Source organism: Bos indicus, chromosome 12, assembly GCF_029378745.1.
Source record: "Bos indicus isolate NIAB-ARS_2022 breed Sahiwal x Tharparkar chromosome 12, NIAB-ARS_B.indTharparkar_mat_pri_1.0, whole genome shotgun sequence".
Classification (NCBI taxonomy): domain Eukaryota; kingdom Metazoa; phylum Chordata; class Mammalia; order Artiodactyla; family Bovidae; genus Bos; species Bos indicus.
The window spans coordinates 15564781-15583435 of record NC_091771.1 but is presented as its reverse complement, the minus strand read 5'-3'; the positions used below and the strand labels follow the sequence as shown (position 1 = coordinate 15583435).

General features: G+C 48.0%; 2 protein-coding genes across 4 annotated transcripts in view; one reads left to right on the top strand and one right to left on the bottom strand.

Moving 5' to 3' along the window:
- Positions 1 to 6376, top strand: part of ERICH6B (glutamate rich 6B) — a 65548-nt gene extending 59172 nt beyond the window's left edge. The window contains exons 14-15 of one of the 3 annotated variants that reach the window (XM_070800050.1): positions 3692 to 3917; positions 4661 to 6376. In XM_070800050.1, the coding sequence (XP_070656151.1) occupies positions 3692 to 3917; positions 4661 to 4975 (541 nt within the window). In that variant the 3' untranslated portion in view covers positions 4976 to 6376. The remainder of the gene's footprint in view (positions 1 to 3691; positions 3918 to 4660) is intronic. The other 2 variants (XM_070800049.1, XM_070800051.1) reach the window with 2 other exon arrangements.
- Positions 6377 to 11137: 4761 nt separating this feature from the next.
- The window catches only part of COG3 (component of oligomeric golgi complex 3), a 61657-nt gene continuing 54139 nt past the window's right edge, over positions 11138 to 18655 (bottom strand). The window contains exons 21-23 of the mRNA XM_070800054.1: positions 18369 to 18496; positions 17324 to 17422; positions 11138 to 13103 (exon numbers count right to left, since the gene is read on the bottom strand). Coding sequence (XP_070656155.1) covers positions 13074 to 13103; positions 17324 to 17422; positions 18369 to 18496 — 257 coding nt within the window. The 3' untranslated portion in view covers positions 11138 to 13073. The remainder of the gene's footprint in view (positions 13104 to 17323; positions 17423 to 18368; positions 18497 to 18655) is intronic.

The following is an 18655-nucleotide window of genomic DNA, read 5'->3' as shown; positions in this document are numbered from 1 at the left end:
GATTCAAATGTATTCTTTTTAATGGCTGAGTAATACTCCATTGTGTATATGTACCACAGCTTCCTTATCCATTCGTCTGCTGATGGACATCTAGGTTGCTTCCATGTCCTGGCTATCATAAACAGTGTTGCAATGAACATTGGGGTACACGTGTCTCTTTCAATTCTGGTTTCCTCAGTGTAACACAAATATTTTAAATCAACGGTATGTCAACAAGAAAAGTGTTTTTAAAAGAAAGACTTTGCTGTCTTAAAGTGAGAAGAAAGCGCTGCATACAAGAAGCACCAAGGAATGGGGCCAAGAAACTTTATCTCCAACAGTATCTGCTACACACAGTAGGGGCTCTTCTCCTAAATATCGTTAAATATTGGAAATAAGAGACCATGAGGAAAATCTGCTTTTATTTTCTTGATAAGGAAACTTCAGTTCAGTCGCTCAGTCATGTCCGACTCTTTGCAACCCCATGAATCGCAGCACACCAGGCCTCCCTGTCCATCACCAACTCCTGGATTTCACCCAAACTCATGCCCATTGAGTTGGTGATGCCATCCAGCCATCTCATCCTCTGTCGTCCCCTTCTCCTCCTGCCCCCAATCCCTCCCAGCATCAGAGTCTTTTCCAATGAGTCAACTCTTCGCTTGAGGTGGCCAAAGTACTGGAGTTTCAGCCTTAGCATCAGTCCTTCCAATGAACACCCAGGATGGTCTCCTTTAGGATGGACTGGTTGGATCTCCTTGCAGTCCAAGGGACTCGCAAGAGTCTTCTCCAGCACCACAGTTCAAAAGCATCAATTCTTTGGCGCTCAGCTTTCTTCACAGTCCAACTCTCACATCCACACATGACCACTGGAAAAACCATAGCCTTGACTAGACAGACCTTTGTTGGCAAAGTAATATCTCTGCTTTTTAATGTGCTGTCTAGGTCAGTCATAACTTTCCTTTCAAGGAGTAAGCATCTTTTAATTTCATGGCTGCAATCACCATCTGTAGTGATTTTGGAGCTCCAAAAAATAAAGTCTGACACTGTTTCCACTGTTTCCCCATCTATTTCCCATGAATACCAGACCACCTGACCTGCCTCTTGAGAAACCTTTATGCAGATCAGGAAGCAACAGTTAGAACTGAACATGGAACAACAGACTGGTTCCAAATAGGAAAAGGAGTCCGTCAAGGCTGTATATTGTCACCCTGCTTATTTAACTTCTATGCAGAGTACATCATGAGAAACGCTGGGCTGGAAGAAGCACAAGCTGGAATCAAGATTGCCGGGAGAAATATCAATAACCTCAGATATGCAGATGACACCACCCTTATGCAGAAAGTGAAGAGGAACTAAAAAGCCTCTTGATGAAAGTGAAAGAGGAGGGTGAAAAAGTTGGCTTAAAGCTCAACATTCAGAAAACTAAGATCATGGCATCCAGTCCCATCACTTCATGGCAAATAGATGGGGAAACAGTGGAAACAGTGGCTGACTTTATTTTTTTAACTTGGGTGCAGAAAAAATGATGAGTCGTTTGCCCCGAGTCATACATAAAGTCCCAGGAAAGAGGTTTTATGGAATTTTTGACTCGGCTTGAACTAAAGCAGTATTTTCAATGATCAAATAAAGTTTGCAAGAGAAAGCACATCTTAGGGCAGCACACCCAAACCCAGGGGGAAGGGCGGTGCTGAGAGCTGGGGAAAGGCTGTTCCCTACCCCCTACCTCAAGATTCCGATTCTGCCCATCTGGGGCGGGGCTGGAGAGGGGCCTTCTCTGTACAGGTGCTTCATCCTCACAGATACCCCATGAGCAACATACTGTTATTATCTGCATTTTACCACTGAAGCTGAGGTACAGAGAGTTTAAGTAACTGGCCCAGAGTCACACAGCTTGCAAGTGACCAAGTCAGGCTATGAACCTAGAAAGTCTGACTCCAGAGTCCGGGTTGTTTTGTCTTTTTTTGTTGTTTGTTTTTTTAATTGGAGGATAATTGCTTTACAAAAGTCTAGGTTTTTTTCTAATTCATTACACGCATCACAGCTTCTCGGCTAGGTGAAGAGGGGTGTGGTCGACAGGCTGGGCTCAACGGTGAAGGGACTTAATAGTTTGCACTTGGCTCAATAGGAGTGGGAAGCAACAGGAGGACCTAGTGTTGGGGACTGACCAGAAGGTGACCGAGGCTGCCCTGAGCAGGTCTGAGCCGGCCTCTCCCTCTGAGCCGAACTTAAAGGCCCCTGGACAGCTTGGATGAGGCCTGGCAGGTGATCTGAGTGACCCAGACTGCCCCAAAGCCCGCCTTCTCCTGACTAGCCCAGGGCTCAGATTCTCTCCCCTTCTGTGTTCAGTTCCCGAGAAAACCTTCTGCACCGGTTCTCAGGACAGACCGGTGGGATGAGAAAAGCAGAAGCCAGGGCAGACGGATATATGATGGGCTTGAAATGCCAGGAGAGGATGCTCGCAGGAGAGCAGGGCTTGGGCTGGGAGAGGGAGGAACCCACCAGTCCACACTCACCCACGGCTGGTTACGCGGGCACCAGGCGCCGTGCGGGGACAGCATCCGCCCGGGAGCCACACGGATGGGGACCCTGCACTCTGGACTTCCAATTATGTTTCCATATTAGTGGGAAGGACGGATGATAAGCAAGGATGGCCGATTCTCATTATTCAAGATAGTTCAGTTCTGTCAAGTCTCAAGGACATGAACTAGCAAACGCTGAACCGTTGCTTCCGGGGGAAGGATGCCTGTATACACGTTACATCGAGTCACAAACGTGCACGGGGCAGAATTTGAGTTGCCTGGTGCGCACGTTCCCAGCTGCTCTGCTTTCTTGACGCAGCTCTTAACACGGGAAACAGGGGATGGAGCAGGGAGGGGAAGGGCAGGTGGTGCTGGGAAGTCCAGCCCTGGGGCTGGTGGGAGCCAGGATGGGGTGTTTCTAGGACGTGAGCGTATCCATGTGTGTGCTGCTGCGGTGCTTGCCCAGTCATGTCTGACTCTTTTACGACCTCATGAATTTAGCCCGCCAGGCTCCTCTGTCCATGGGATTCTCCAGGCAAGAATACTGGCGTGGGTTGCCATTTCCTCCTCCAGGGGATCTTCCCGACCCAGGGATCGAACCTGCGTCTGCTGCGTCTCCTGCATTGGCAGGCAGGTTCTTTACCACTGAGCCACGTGGGAAGTCCCCATAATGTATATACACACACCTCTTTCCCTGGGGAGCAATGGTTTACTATTTGCTAACTCTGTGTTTGAGGCAACTTTATGGAATCTAATTATAGCAAATAATGAGAATTAACGTGTATTAGTAAATTATACGAAGAAACCTAACTAAGGCTGAATTGTCATACTGGGACCCAGAGGGGCTGGTCAAGGAGGGCTTCTCGGAGGAGGTGACATTTAAGCCAAGACTTAGAACCCACTGTACCACACAGGCTGGAAGAACACTTTCTCCAGGGAGAGGGGACAGCATGGCAAAGCCTTGAGGAGGTCAAAAGCACACATGACCCGGAACTGAAAGGAGCGACTGGGTGTGAGGGGCTAGGGGCAGGCCTTGGCTGAGGGGCTGCACCTAGTCTGGGTCCTGGGGGCAGAGGCTGGGCCAGGCGGGAGCCGGGGAAGGGCAGGCCTGCATTGCAAGGGGGAGGTCACGCCCCCCAGCCCCTCCCACCCCGGGCCCAGCATTGCGGCTGCCTGATGCCTTCTTGGTCTAGGTTGAGCCTGAGCCAAAACCTGGGCTACTACTTCGCCAAAGATGAGTACCAGAAGGCCTGGAACTGGTGGGATCTCAGCCTCCACGTGCACGCGCCCCCCATCCAGCCCATCTCCCTGAAAATCAACCAGTACATCGAGGTGCAGATCAGGAGCCAGGACAAGATCATCTTCCACTTCACCCACCACAAGAAGCACATTTGCTTAAACCTGGGCACCAAGTACAAGGTTCGGCCCCAACTCCCCACCTTGCCTGCCAGGCGGGAACCACCTGCTCCTGGCCACTGCGGGTTGGGGGTGGTCCACGCCCTGGCCTCCGGGCTATGTTCTGCCTCAGCCCAGCCCCTAGGGAAATGAGACCAGCTTCAGGGACCAACGTGTGACCATGTACAAAGGCCGTCATTTCCTAGAGGGGTGGGATGTGGAGGGTGGGAGGGAAGTTCAAGAGGGAGGGGACACTGACAGCCAATTCACGTTGTATGGCAGAAGCCAACACGACGTATGTAAACAAAGAGGCAATCAGCTAACATCCGAACACCCTGAGATTCAGAGTTGAGGAAACTGACATCCTCATCCTGGACAGGCCCCAGGGGAGCCCCAGATGGAGGTGGGGCTCACGGGCAGACATTGGCCCCCTGGCTGTGGCAGGGCTGTCTCCTGCTGCGCTAGGGAGTCCGTGGGGAGCAGCCAGATGCCCCCAGGAGGGCACAGCCTTTGGTTTGGGGTCAGGTTGGCATGTGGCCTCAGCCCAATCACTGTAGCCTGTGTGTCCAGAGGCACAGGTCAAGTGTCTTGGGGAAGCAGAAGAAATGTCACTGGTGGCAGGACTGGGCACTCAGGTTTGCCCTGGAGAGACTCGGTCCTGGAAGGGTCCAAGAAGACTCTGCCCACAGGGTCCCAGTCCTGCTGTGGGGGGCACGTGGTATCCAGGCAACATTAATCCTCACCCAGCCTTCTGTGAATTCCCCCAGTACATCACCCTGGAGATGCTGAGCGAAATGAGAAAGAAATCAGTTCTGGAGATGGAAGTCAGTCCCACGGCTCAGAAGATCCAGATCCTTCTAGGGAAAATGAGTAGGATCCTGAGGCTGTTGACCATCCCCGACTTGGAAAACTTCATTTGGTGCGTCAAGATCTTGCCAACAAGGCGACACAGGTCCGAGCAGGAGCTCGCTCCCGCCAAGCTCAAGCCATCACCCAGTTGTCCCAGAGGGGCTTTGGCAGGTGCTGGATGTCTGGGGGAGGTGGAGTTGTCAAAAGCCCCAAGGAAACCCCCAAAGCCCTAAGCTGTATCTCATGAGAGCTGGTTTGTAATTTGGTACCTACCACAGCTCCTTGGTTTGGTGGGGCAGAGTTCTGGGGGGTGGGGGGCAGAGACAGGACTGACAGCACCTGTGGCTGGGCACAGAAGACTTAAGCATGTGCCCTGAGGGTATCAGAGGCAAATTGTTTCAGAGAATACATATCAACACCTGTCCCGCTGGCTTCTACTGGTCATTTGAATGCAGAAGTTCTTTCTAGTCCTTGGGTTGACTCAAGACACAGACTGTCTCAAAGCCTAGCTCCACCCATTGTTGACTGTGTGACCTTGGGCATGTAGTTTCCTCCCTCGGTTTCCTCACCTGTAAAATGGGTCTAGAAACAGTAGCCTCACAAACACCCCCTCTTCTGCCCCTGCCAAGTCAGAGGGACACTCACTCAGTAAAGCAGCACCAGCCTGCAGCCAGTCCCTCAACTGGGGGAGGGAAGCCCAAAAGGACCCACAATCAAAGCCTCTTCAATCTCTGGGCCCCTTTTGGTCATTGGTAACAGTTACCAACTCGAGTAGGTAAAGCAAAATGGGAAACGTGTGATCTGGGTGGAAGGTGCAGTGGGTCTCCGGTCCAGAAAGGACTGGTGTGTGGGAGGCCTCCAGAGCCAGGACTATCATTCTCAGCTCAGTGACACTCGTCTTATTCCAAAGACGTGCTTTCTAGGCATCTCAGTTTGTGTGGCTTTGTCTCCTGATCTTTCTCAAAGACTCCAGTGGTCTCCGATTGGCCTGGCTTGATTAGGTCACTCTTGGTTCAATCCAGTGTGGTAGGGAGGGCGGGGTTATGTCTTCTAACCATAGCTCCTAGTTGATGTCAAGCATGGGGAGGGGCAGTCGTTTCTAGAAAAGGGGGGTTTGGGAGCTGAGGGTCCTGTACAGCATGCCTTTTCTACATCCCTGAGACACTGCAGACTTTCCAAAATGACCCCAACTGCAGCCTGAACCAAAAGAGTGTGGGAAACCCCTTCTTCCTTGCTCAGCCTAGCAACTAGCCAATCCCTGCTGTGAACAGACACACAAGCCCTACTTTTGCAGCTGGGCTCTCCTGCCTCCAAACCCTCACCAAAGTCCCATCCTCACTCCAAACCCAGACAACTGTGCACCTGGGGTGGGTCCGGGGTGGTCGGGCTGGTAGCAGCGGGCCCTACCGGCCACTTCCCCTCTGACTCTCACATCTTATTGGCACGTAGCATCACCAGCTACTACTACAGTTACTTTGCTGCCAGGCGGTGAGCCACAAATGCTGCCAGTGACCACTGTGGGGAGCAAAGCATCACGGGCCAACCTCCACATTTACGGAGCTTATTGGTTTACACCTTTGCTGGGTGTGGGCAGGGGCCCCTTCTCTTACCAGGCGCTGGAGACAGAAGCTCCGGGGTCGAGTCTCAGCAGCAAATAAATCCCCCAGGCCTGCCCACATCTCAAAGCCCCGACGTTTCTCCAACATGTGCCCTGGAAGCCGATGGTCCTGGTGGGGGTCTTGGCACCGCCACATGCCAGCTGTGCGACCTCAACCAACGCAGGGAGCCCCTCTGGGACTCCATTCCCTCCTCTGTAACAGGAGGACAACCACAGAACACAGCTCGCAGCTAGAGGATGAGAACAGATGGTGTTGGGGAAGTGCTCGGCGTGGGGCTTCCCAGCTGTGAGCGCTTAGGATCATCAGCCAGTGCCTCCCCTGGTCCTGCTCCTTCCAAGAAACCCAAAAGCGTGACTCACCCCATAATGCAGAGATTGTCAACAGGTGGCCTCAAAGAGGCCTTGGGTTTGGTCGGCTCCCTGTTTTAAAATATTCTGACTTCCCTGCTGGTCCAGTGGCTAAGACTTTGCACTCCCGATGCAGGGGTCCCGGGTTCTATCTCTGGTCAGAGAACAAGATCCCACATGCTGCTACTAACGATCCCGTGTGCCGCAACTAAGACCCAGCACAGCCCAGCAGATAAATATCTCTTCAAAATCTTTAGGGACTTCCCTGGGTGGTCCAGTGGCTAGGACTCCGAGTTCCCAACGCTGGGGTTCCTGGGTTCAGTCCCTGGTCTGGGAACTGGGTCAAACATGCTGCAACTAAGACCCAGAACAGCCAAATAATTGAATAATAAATATTAAAAAAAATCTTTAACCATTAAAATATCTTGTTGCCAGCACTTACTTAGATGCGATATTTCACAGAGATTTTTTGCATTTCTAACTTCTCTTGCAGCTGTTGCTCTGTGTGAGTGTTATCATGGACCAGACAGAATAACCCAGCAGCCAGGGACTACTTCATAACGAAAAGTGAGGCCCCTAACCGATGAAGAATGTAGTGAAAGCAGCTAGGTGACCAGGAACTAGAAAAACCCAGCCCCCACCCTCTGTGTTAGCTTGCTAGAGCTGCTGTAGCAAAGGACCACACGCTGGGTGGCTTACACAACAGAAACTGATCGTCTCAGGTCTGGAAGTCGGAAGTCCAAGATCAAGGGTGTGGAAAGAATGTAGCCCAGGCCCACCTCCCAGCTTCTAGGAGTTCCTTTCTCTGGCAGTCTTCATATGGCCTTCTCCCTGTGTGCGCACCTCTGGATCAAATTTCCCCTTTCCAGGGACTTCCCTGATGGCCCACTGGTTAAGAATCGGCCTTGCAACGCACAGGATGTGGGTTCGACTCCTGGTCTGGGAACTAAGATCCCACATGCCAAGGAGCAACTAGTAAGCCTGTGAGCTACAACTAGATAGCCCGCGAGCTGCAACTAAGAGTCGTCACAGCCAAGTAAATGTTTGTTTAATTTCCCCTTTTTATAGGACCACCAGTCATGCTGGATGAGGGACCTGCCTCTTTAGTGTCTTAGCCAACTACATCTGCAACAACAAGCTGGTTCACAGACACTTGCTGCTTGGGTAGCAGGAGAACTCACGAGACAGCAAGTGCCCCCTGACCTCCCCACACCTCCCGCCCCACACCACTGCCCGGGGCAGTGTAGGAGGAGAAACCCCCTCCCCCGTGCCTGTCGGCACAGCATCAGCACGCTACAGAGCCTCACTCTGCACCAGCTGGCGGTGGAGAAATGTTCTCTGGGCACGGCTCCAGAATCTCAAAGCAGGGCCAAAAGGGGGTGGATTTGGAGGTGAGAGGCACTCCATGGATACTGACACAGAGGATCTTCCTTCTCCCTGCTCCAGCATTAATGAAGCATGGAGAATCACACACACACACACAAAGTCAGCTTGGCCAAGACGGAAGCAGCTGCAATCACGCCAAGGCCAGGACACTGCCAAGGCAGTGCACCAACACTTCCTGCTTTGGAAACAACGACAAAACCTCTGCACCTCTAAAGCTTCCTCTTCTCATTCCTCTGGTCCTCCGGCTTCTGGTCTGTCCCCCATACCCGCATTTCCTTCCAATAGCCCTTTCCTGCTCCAGTCAGACATGATGCATTCTGATGCTTACACTCCAGGACCCTGATGGATACAGAGCATGAGCAGTAAGGAGATGGGGCTGGACACATAGATGCGCAGGGGTCTGAACAGCCTGCGTGCTGTCAGGAGTTGTACGCAAAGGGAAAGGAGAGCGTTAGTAAGCCTAGGTTCTTGTAGTAAAAATACCTCAATATTCCCAGCAAGGAATATTGAAAATGAGGGTCTTGACTCAGGGCAATGGCACTGTAAATAGAGGAGGGGAGGGAATAAAGGAGGGGGGAAGGAGGGGTAGAGGACAGGCAGGACTCGGTAGGAATGGGATGGGGAAGGGAAGGCTATGTGACTTGGGTCCACGGGGATTCTTTCAACCCGTACTTACTGAGCATCTACTGCAGGATCTGTTCTAGGCACCAGGTACAAAGCTGTCAACAGAGCAGCTTACAACCTGCAGTGCGGAAGACAGACAATAAACTAGCAAAAGACACCATTTGTTGGTATGAAAACAGGTGAGGGAACAGCAAGTGCTGGAGATTGGGGGTTGCTGTGTATATCCCAGGGTTCTGCAACTCCACCACTCTCCACATTGGATAACTGTGCGTTGTAGGACGCTGGCCTATGCATCATAAAATATTTGGCCATTCTAGTTGCTTCTCCAGCTACTAATAGAAACCAATGAAACCTCTACCCCTGTGCACACATACACACCAGTCACGACAACCAAGAACGTCTTTCGATGTTGCCTAATGTGTTCTTGGTGGCAGGGGCAGGGGTCATCTTATTGAGAACTACTGTTGTAGATCGTGTTTGGGTTTTCTGTTTTGTTGTTTGATGCCCCAGCACATGTCTGTCTTGGCAAATGTCCCATATACTTGAGAAGAATGTATTCTGCAACAGTTGAGTATTCTGAATTAAGCAATGAGGAGACGCAGGGACATCGACTCTGGTCCATTCTATAACTAACCTGGTGGTGGTTTAGTCACTAAGTCGTGTCCAACTCTTGAGATAGATTTATTAAAAAAAAAAGTCAATGCCAATGCCATGAAAACAAGCAAACAGAAACCTTAAGAATTTCTACATTAAAAGAGACTAAAGACATGTAACCACCAAGTAACACATAAGCACTTGGGTAAGAAAAAGCTATGAAACATTTTGGGTAACAATTGAGCAAAGTGAAATATGGACTACATAGGAGATACTACTGATTTTTTGAAGTGTGATACTGGTATTAGGGTTATGTAGGAGACTGTGCCTACTGTTTGGAGATGGATGCTTAAGTATTTAGGGGTAAAATGTCATGATGCCTGCAACTTACTTTCAAATAGTTCAGCAAATGAACGTGAAAGTCGCCCAATCATGTCTGACTCTTTGCGACCTGACCCCATGGACTATACAGTCCATGGAATTCTCCAGGCCAGAATACTGGAGTGGGTAGCCTTTCCCTTCTCCAGGGGATATTCCCAACCCAGGGATCTTATCTGTAAACTGAGATGAGACTATGCCTATCTGTAAACACTGAGGGCAGGAGGCGAAGGGGACGACAGAGGATGAGGTGGTTGGATGGCATCACTGACTCAATGGACGTGAGTTTGAGCAAGCTCCGGGAGATGGTGGACAGAGAAGCCTGGCGTGCTGCAGTTCCTGGAGTCACAAAGAGTTGGACCCGAGTCAGTGAATGAACAGTAACAAACACCACTAATAACTGATAATTAAACCTTACCCGACTGGAATTCCCTGGTGGTTCAGCTGTTAGGTACTTTCACTGCCAGGGCCCAGGTTCAATCCTTGTTCAGCGAACTAAGATTCTGCAAGCCACATAGCACAACCAAAATAAAAAAGTAAAACTCACCTGATTAAAAGTGTAAAAGAACCGAATATTGTAAGAAAAATTACTTAGAATATACATAGAAAAAATCTGGAAGCAATATGCAAACATTTAACAGCAGTTTACCTTTCAAGTTTCGTTTACCAAACTCACATTTTATGTTAAAATTCAAACACTGTAGAAATGTCTAATAGTGAACATATTTTAACTGGGAATGGTTTTTAAAATCCCAAATGTATTTATTGGATGACTATGTAACAGATGCCCGTTTACCACGTGTCCAGCAGCTGCCTCCTTTCCAGGGGGCTGAGGGGGAGCAGACAGACAAGCTGGGGAAGAACCACCACTAGAAGAAAGTGCTCCCGAGAGGAAGCAATGAAGCTCCTGCTTTCTGAGAAGCAGCCTTCCCACCACCAATACCCGCAGGCTCCTCTGACAAACGGCCTCTTTTTAAAAACTAAGGCTGACTACTCTTTGTTCCTTCTTAACAGCAGAGAAGAATTTAGATAGGGGGTTGTAAAAATACAAGGCTTGTTTTTCTTCTGACTTCAATAATGCTAAAGTTCAACACAACTATATGTGCTGATGGTACTCTGGAAATTGGCGGTTTTGCAAATGAAGAAAAATTATCTTTCAATTAATGAGGCATTAAATGTTTCAAAAATGTCTTTCCACAATAATCATCTTGCCAAAAGAACCCACACAATACCAGTAAAATGGGGGAAATGGGAGTAACACTGATGGAGAGTACCACCATTGGCTTGTGATACGTGTTACCGTTCCGCAAGATGGACCACTGGGAGAAATCCAGTCCAGGTACACAGGCTCGGTCTATATGATTTCTCACAACCGTGTGTGAATCAACAATAAAAATCTTAATTAAAAAAATTATTTTAAAAGGATCCACACACACACTCATGAGGACAAAGTAGGAAGCAAAAATCTTTATTTCTGAAAAAATTCACATTTATTAAAAACAGCAATTTCTAGCCAAATAATATAAAGCATTTTAAATTAATTATTTGAAAGTATGTACACTCTTTGTATAAGTGAACACTTTAAACTGTACAGATTTAAACAAACAGTCATTTAGCAAACAGGTTGGATCGCTATTACCTACTCAGTAAGGTGTTTGAGTGTTTCAGAAATAAAAGATTCAAAGCACAAGAATGAGTGCCATCAAATATTTTTATCCTGAAGAACATCCTCTGCTCTGTACATCAAATGAAATCAGCCATAGTACTGTACAATAATCATGCCCTCATTTCTTTGGAAAGGCTATTTAAAAATCAAATGTACATATAATATACAAAACTGGCTATTTTACAGTTTATTTCATTAAACACATATTTAAAATAGTAAGTAGAAGTGAGTAGAATCTTCCTAATTCATTCATTTCCTATCAAAGAATGAATATGGCCCCTCTTTACCTTCTACCTTCCCAAAATATACAGAGTACTAAGGTCTATCAAGCAACATCCATCACCAAGTTACACTGAGGTGAAAAGCAAGTGACCCTTTAAAATGACAGACATCGGGGTGTGTAAACTGTCCGCATGTGGCGGGAGTCTACTTGAAGTGGATGAAGAATACAGTCTCACAGAGTGCGGTCTGCTGGCTATGTTCCAGAGCCCTTGTTAGCGTTCTATCTCTAAACTAGTGTCTGAGTAACTCAAAATTCACTGTGAACCAAAAAGCAGGTGACATTTACTGTAACATCAGAGGCAAAACCAATTCAATCAGGAAACAGGTATTTGTAGGCAAACTCAAGAGATGTGCGTGATTAATCTGATGATCCCTGATATCAGGCAGTCCATTTCAAGGCATGGGCGGTCTTCACCAGTTTGTAAGTAAACTGTATTCTGCTGTTGCAGGCTGCAGATCCACAAGGCTGGCCCGCGGCACAGCCGCTGTGAATGTTCGGGACATAAAAAGTGCTCGCTTTTCAAAGAACTACGGAAATGGAAGGCAATGTGCAGAAAGCTGGTAACCCTAAGCATCGTGCATGCAACCTGCTATTCATCAGGCTTCCTGGCCGCCTCAGTGTGGCAGCCTAAAGATGCCCTAATTGGTACCTCCCCCTCACAAACACTGCCCACTGTACCATGAAGATTCTCATTAAAGATACGCATGTATCCACCACGAGGAGGCTGCAGCCCCGGCCTGCTCTGAATGCTCTGTACCAAAGCCATTCACAGTACAGGTTCTGGGACCTTACACGAGGCCCTTGCATTTTGAAACTACCTCACATCAAACACGCAGAAAGAGAACACCCTGAATCCCCTGGAAAGCAGGACGTCTCAGAAGCAGCCAATCTACTCCAAACTAAACTTCAAAGCGAGAGGAGAAACATTATAAATAGAGTGTAGAAATAACATTTCTGGAAGTAAAAAAAAAAAAAAAAATAGTACTGTGGAATGCTCAGTGGTTAAAAGGACTGCAGTGTTTCTTGCTCTAACAAACCTTACTCTCAGAAGTTTCCTAATTAGCTGTATTTCCGTAAAGCTCTTTGCGGTATTTACTGTAACCTATTTTCACCGCATCTTTCTTAAGAACCATTTCCCTGTGTGCCCGCCACAAGTTTCTCCCCTTAAAAACTTACACTGCTTGTGACCATTTAAGTGAGGCAGTTATCAGCGCTCATAGACTATATAGCTTATCTTTGGCATTTTGATGTTTTTAAAAGGGAAACACAAATCATTGCCACTTTGCTTCCATTTCGTTCTGTGCTCAGCCCTGAGCGGCGGCCGTGTGGTTCTGGGGACGTCCCTCGTCCAATTCCCCGGTGTCCTGCAGCCTCTGGACCTGGCAGCCCGTTCCTGCCAGCTGGCCATCCATACGCACAGCCCAATGGGCCAAGTTATTTAGAAACGGACAGTAGGAGGTTCAGCTGAAAAGCAGAGAAAGGCTGTGTTAGTTCCACTGTGCAATACCGTACTCAAGAAAAGGTGTTCAGGTTCTCACAACCAGAACAACAGGGCAAGTCTAAAATTTTTAAGAGACCAATAAACCCAGCTGTAAAGTAGAACCTGGACCCGTGATGGTCTGACTCCCGAAGCAGCCCCTGGGGCACTGCGCATCGTGGGGTCCTGTGAGGAGGTACGCCCAAACCTGGACCCTTAACTCGTTCAGAATCCGATGAGGAAGACAGAAAAAAACTAGACACCAATGCTGACAAAAACAGAAGTAGCTCTCAGTTCAGTTCAGTCGCTCAGTAGTGTCCGACTCTTTGCAATCCCATGAATCACAGCACGCCAGGCCTCCCTGTCCATCACCAACTCCTGGAGTTTACTCAGACTCACGTCCATCCAGCCATCTCATCCTCTGTCGTCCCCTTCTCCTCTTGCCCCCAATCCCTCCCAGCATCAGAGTCTTTTCCAATGAGTCAGCTCTTCGCATGAGGTGGCCAAAGTACTGGAGTTTCAGCTTTAGCATCATTCCTTTCAAAGAAATCCCAGGACTGGTCTCCTTTATGATGGACTGGTTGGATCTCCTTGCAGTCCAAGGGACTTGAAAGAGTCTTCTCCAACACCACAGTTCAAAAGCATCAATTCTTCGGCGCTCAGCTTTCTTCACAGTCCAACTCTCACATCCATACATGACCACAGGAAAAACCATAGCCTTGACTAGACGGACCTTTGTTGGCAAATAGCTCTCAGAGGTTCCCAAACTTCTTGGCACCAGGGACTGATTTCGTGGAAGACAATTTTTCCATGGACTGGGGGTGGGGACAGTTTGGGGATGATTCACTTGAATTATATTTATTGTGCACTTTATTTGTATTATTATTACATCACTTCCACCTCAGATCATCAGGCATTAGATCCCAAAGGTTGGGGACCCCTGTAAATAACCAACTTCATCTTTCTCTATGCAGAGTGTGCTGTGCAGAGAGTTGTATGCTAGGAATTCTTTAAGTGATTCTTCATTGCACAAGAACAGGCCCGGCAGATTCGGGAGCCCCCTGCCCCCTCTGTAAAGGAGGGCGTGACACAGAGCCGGCCCCGGGAAACCAGAGAAGTCGCCACTGTCGCCGGCAGGGACGCAGCCTGAGCTCTGCAGGTCTGCCACCCTGGCCCTAGAGAGACCTGCGGCTGACTGAGCCTGGCAGTGCGTCCTTCTACACGCAAGGGTTTTTTGGGGTTTGTTTTTTTGGGTTTTTTTTTGCATTTTATTTACTATTAAGTATGCATATTGCACATTTATGAGATCTACTGGCAACTATAACTGTCCTTTCCTTTTTTTAAAAAAAATTAATTTATTTTAATTGGAGGCTAATTACAATATTGTGGTGGTTTTTGCCATTGACATGAATCACCCATGGGTGCACGTGTCCCCCCATCCTGAGCCCCCTTCCCACCTCCCTCCCCACACCCCCATCCCTCTGGGTGGTCCCAGAGCCCCGGCTTTGAGAGCCCTATTTCATGCATCGAACTTGCACTGGTCATCTATTTTACATATAATAATATGTATGTTTCAATGCCGTTCTCTCAAATCTTCCCACCTTCTCCTTCTCCCAGAGTCCAAAAGTCTGCTCTTTTTACATCTGTGTCTCTTTTGCTGTCTTGCACATAGGGTCATCAGCAGTCACTAATAGCAGCTGTTATTATTATCTAGAAAATGAAACGGTTCTGAAAGAGGATCAAGGAACAGTGAGGAGGATGGGTTCTCTTAGTGTTTTTCAAACTACTGGTTGCAACCCATTGGTTCATTGTTGTGAGAATAATTCAGTGGTTCACCAACAGAAGAGAGAAGAAGAGCAAAGCAACTGAGTTGCACACAGTGTGGGTGACCACGGTAAAACCTGGAATTTACAGACACACGCACACACACTAAAGCACGCACCTCACGGGCAGGAGTCAGGCGGGAACCCAGGAGCTCTGCGTGTTCTCGCCAGACCCTCCTCCCCTCACACCTTTACCCACCACAGGCAGCCGAGGCCCGAGTCACCCCTCGGGGGCTCTTTGCCACCTCACAGCCCAGCCCTCTGGCTGGCAGCCTGGTGCCCTCCCCTCGCCAGGACAGGCCTCCTTCGCAGCCTTCTCGGGTGATGGCTGCTTCTCTTCCGCTTGCCCGCGATCACCGGGCCTGGAGGCAGGACCGGAGTCCCCTCTGCCCCTCAATGTCATTCCCGGACCATTCTCCTTCCCTCTCCCGCCACTCTCCCCAGCTCTGGTTTTCAGACCAGGCCACGCTTCACTCCTCCACCAACCACTCCTCGGCTGTCACCTGGCCGGGCACTTTTTGCAGGTCTCAGAACGCTATCATTTTTTTCTAAAACTACTCCTGCGAGTATTCTTGGTGATTTCAACACCCTGACAGCTAACCTTCCAGGGTGGAGGCCTCTCAGTTCTGCGCTCCTTTCCTCCAACATCCTCCTCTTTTGCCAACCTCATCAGCTCCTCAGGCCGCGGGCACCTGCCAGCTCCATGTAACCCCTCACTGCAGCTGCTCCCCACTGTCACCGCTCACACTGCAACCCCACAACCATCTTCCAGCTCGTCTTCCCTCTTGTCCGCCCACTGCACAATCCTGACTCGACCAGGACCTATAGCCCGGGTTCCTCCCACCTTCTCCCTCTCTTTCCCTCAGCTCCTCCTGCTCCTCGTCTGCCATGTTCCACAGCACCACTACAGCCACTCCCTAATTACTTCAGATGACGTATAAAAAAGTGTCCTGATTGTACACGACCCTAGAACTACAGAGACACCTTATCTTTGAAAGATAAGAAACTCATACAGCCGTTAAGAATGAAGTTCTGATGCAAGCTCCAGCATAGATGAGCCTTGAAAACATGATGCTAAGAGAAAGAAGCCAGTCTTCAAAGGCCATGAATTGCATGATTCCATTTAAAGCACTACCCAGACTAGGCGAATCATAGAGACAAAAGTGGATTAGTAGAAGAGGGGAGCGGAGAAGGCAATGGCACCCCACTCCAGTACTCATGCCTGGAAAATCCCATGGACGGAGGAGCCTGGTAGGCTGCAGTCCATGGGGTCGCTAAGAGTCGGACATGACTGAGCGACTTCACTTTCACTTTTCACTTTCATGCATTGGAGAAGGAAATGGCAACCCACTCCAGTGTTCTTGCCTGGAGAATCCCAGGGACGGGGGAGCCTGGTGGGCTGCCGTCTTTGGGGTCTCACAGAGTTGGACACAACTGAAGCGACTTAGCAGCAGCAGCAGCAGCAGAGGGGAGAATGAAGAATCTGCTAAAGGACAGGGGTTTCTCTGGGGTGGGATGAAGATGCTCTGAAATTAGACAGCGGTGATGGTTCCAGGACTTAGTGGATATACCAAAAACTCTGAATTAAAAAGATGAATTTTATGGTATATGAATTATACCTCAATTTAAAAATGACCCCACTTCTCCTCCAGTTACCACCCCATCTCTTCTCTCTCTGCACAGCAGAACTCCTCAAAGACTGACCACACTCACTGCCTCCAGTCTCTCTCCCTGCAGATTCAACGCAAACCAATCAGACGCTCACCAACCTTACTGCTCTCCTCTCTAGTCCTTACCATACACTAAACTCCTCAATGATTCTTAAAACCATAAACAAAATACCCTCTGTGGCGCCAGTCTACTTCTACTCAATAAAAGTTTGCCGACAGAACTGAATAAATGATGACAGTAAACACAGGCTGAGCTCTCTATTCAGGTTTTTTTAATTTAGGAAGAAGAGAGAAAGAGGACCTCTTTCTAACATCTTTGAAACATGGGCCTCTTATCATACATACTGCAAACAAAACTATGCAGCAACCTAAATACCACTATTTGAGTTTTCCACAAAGAGTTTATTTTAAACAGAGCAACTTTCAATTATCAGAAAGCATTAAAAAGCAACTGAGGGGACTTCCCTGGCGGTCCAGTGGTTAAGACTCCATGCTTCCATGGCAAGGGGCCAGGTTTGATCCCTGGTTGGGGAACTAAGACCCCATGTGCCACAAAGTGTGGCCAAAAAACAAAAAAGAAGCAACTGAAACTTTGAACACCATTGCCAAATGTGTTGTAATTTTAAAAATTACAACAAAATATGGTAACTCAAAAGATCCTATCTACTCAAGTAAGATAACTAAAAGGTTATAAAAGTAACACGGATTACCTACCTGTTCCATTGAAGGACAAGCAATGATTTGAACATCTTCAGGGCTAAACTCTTCCTTTAACAAGACGTGGAACTTCTGGAAGACTTGCTGAATATTATTCTTAGAAAGAAGAAAAGGCAATTGTATTACGAGTCGCTGAAAACAGATTCAGCCTCCTTAAACATCAAGAACCAAGGAAGTTAATACTACTATTTGCCAAAACAAGTGGAGGAGACGTATCTTCCAGGGGATTACCAAAGACATGTAACTGGTCCTTAACATTTCACATACCAGCACAACCTAACTAATAAGACTTATCAGATAGTATTTCCTGGAAAAAACTAAACTCTTGCCAGCTTTGTTCCCTCCAGAGAATAATAAGAGTCTTCGGCAGCAATTTCTTCCACAAAAGATAATGAAGTTCCCAGACACATAAATTGTACTTTAAAAATCAACCAATGCCTTGGGTAAAGATGTGAGCTCAACACAGAGCTGGAAGCAGTGACCTAAATTTGCTCTGGCGTTTAATCCCTTGGGGGTCGCTGCAAGCCATTTATTTCCACTGCTGCTGCTACTGCTGCTAAGTCGCTTCAGTCGTGTCCGACTCTGTGTGACCCCATAGACAGCAGCCCACTAGGCTCCTCTGTCCCTGGGATTCTCCAGGCAAGAATACTGGAGTGGGTTGCCATTTCCTTCTCCACTCACCAGTAAAATGGGGCATAGTTCCTGAGATGCTATTCTCTCAAGTGCTGGGCCACATCTCACACAGAGGTCTGATTACTTATTCACTCATTTACTAATTTCTGCTTTTTGGCAGAAATTACCTTTGTGCCATAGGTAACCATAAAAAATTAAGACAAAATGAGGGCTGGGGGGGAAGAGGGGCAGAATCAGAGAGATGCAAGCTTTGTTAAGTCTTTCAAGAATCCCAGTGTTTTTTTTAATCAACTGCACTAGAATAGTAGATCAACATTTCCAAATGTTTACAGGAAGAGGAAAATGCTAGACGAAGCAAGAATACTTGAAAAGACCAGCCAACATTCAAACAGATCATCATGAAACTTACCCTGACTGGTTTAAACAGGATGAACTCCGTATCCTTGTTGGATAGGTACAAGGACATACTTCTCAATGTCAGGGGCAGCTTTGCTTTTATCGTCTTGTAGGCACTTGCCACAAGGTCACTGACCTTTGCTGGAAAGAAATTAGCCTCCTTAGTATCACAAATAAAAACAGAAGTACTACTTCCATTTTAATTCAGAAGATAATAAAAGGAGAGAAAAACAGCAAAAGACGACTATTTCTTCAAAGAATTTTTTTTCACTTTTGTTTATTTATCAGTTTAATCACAAG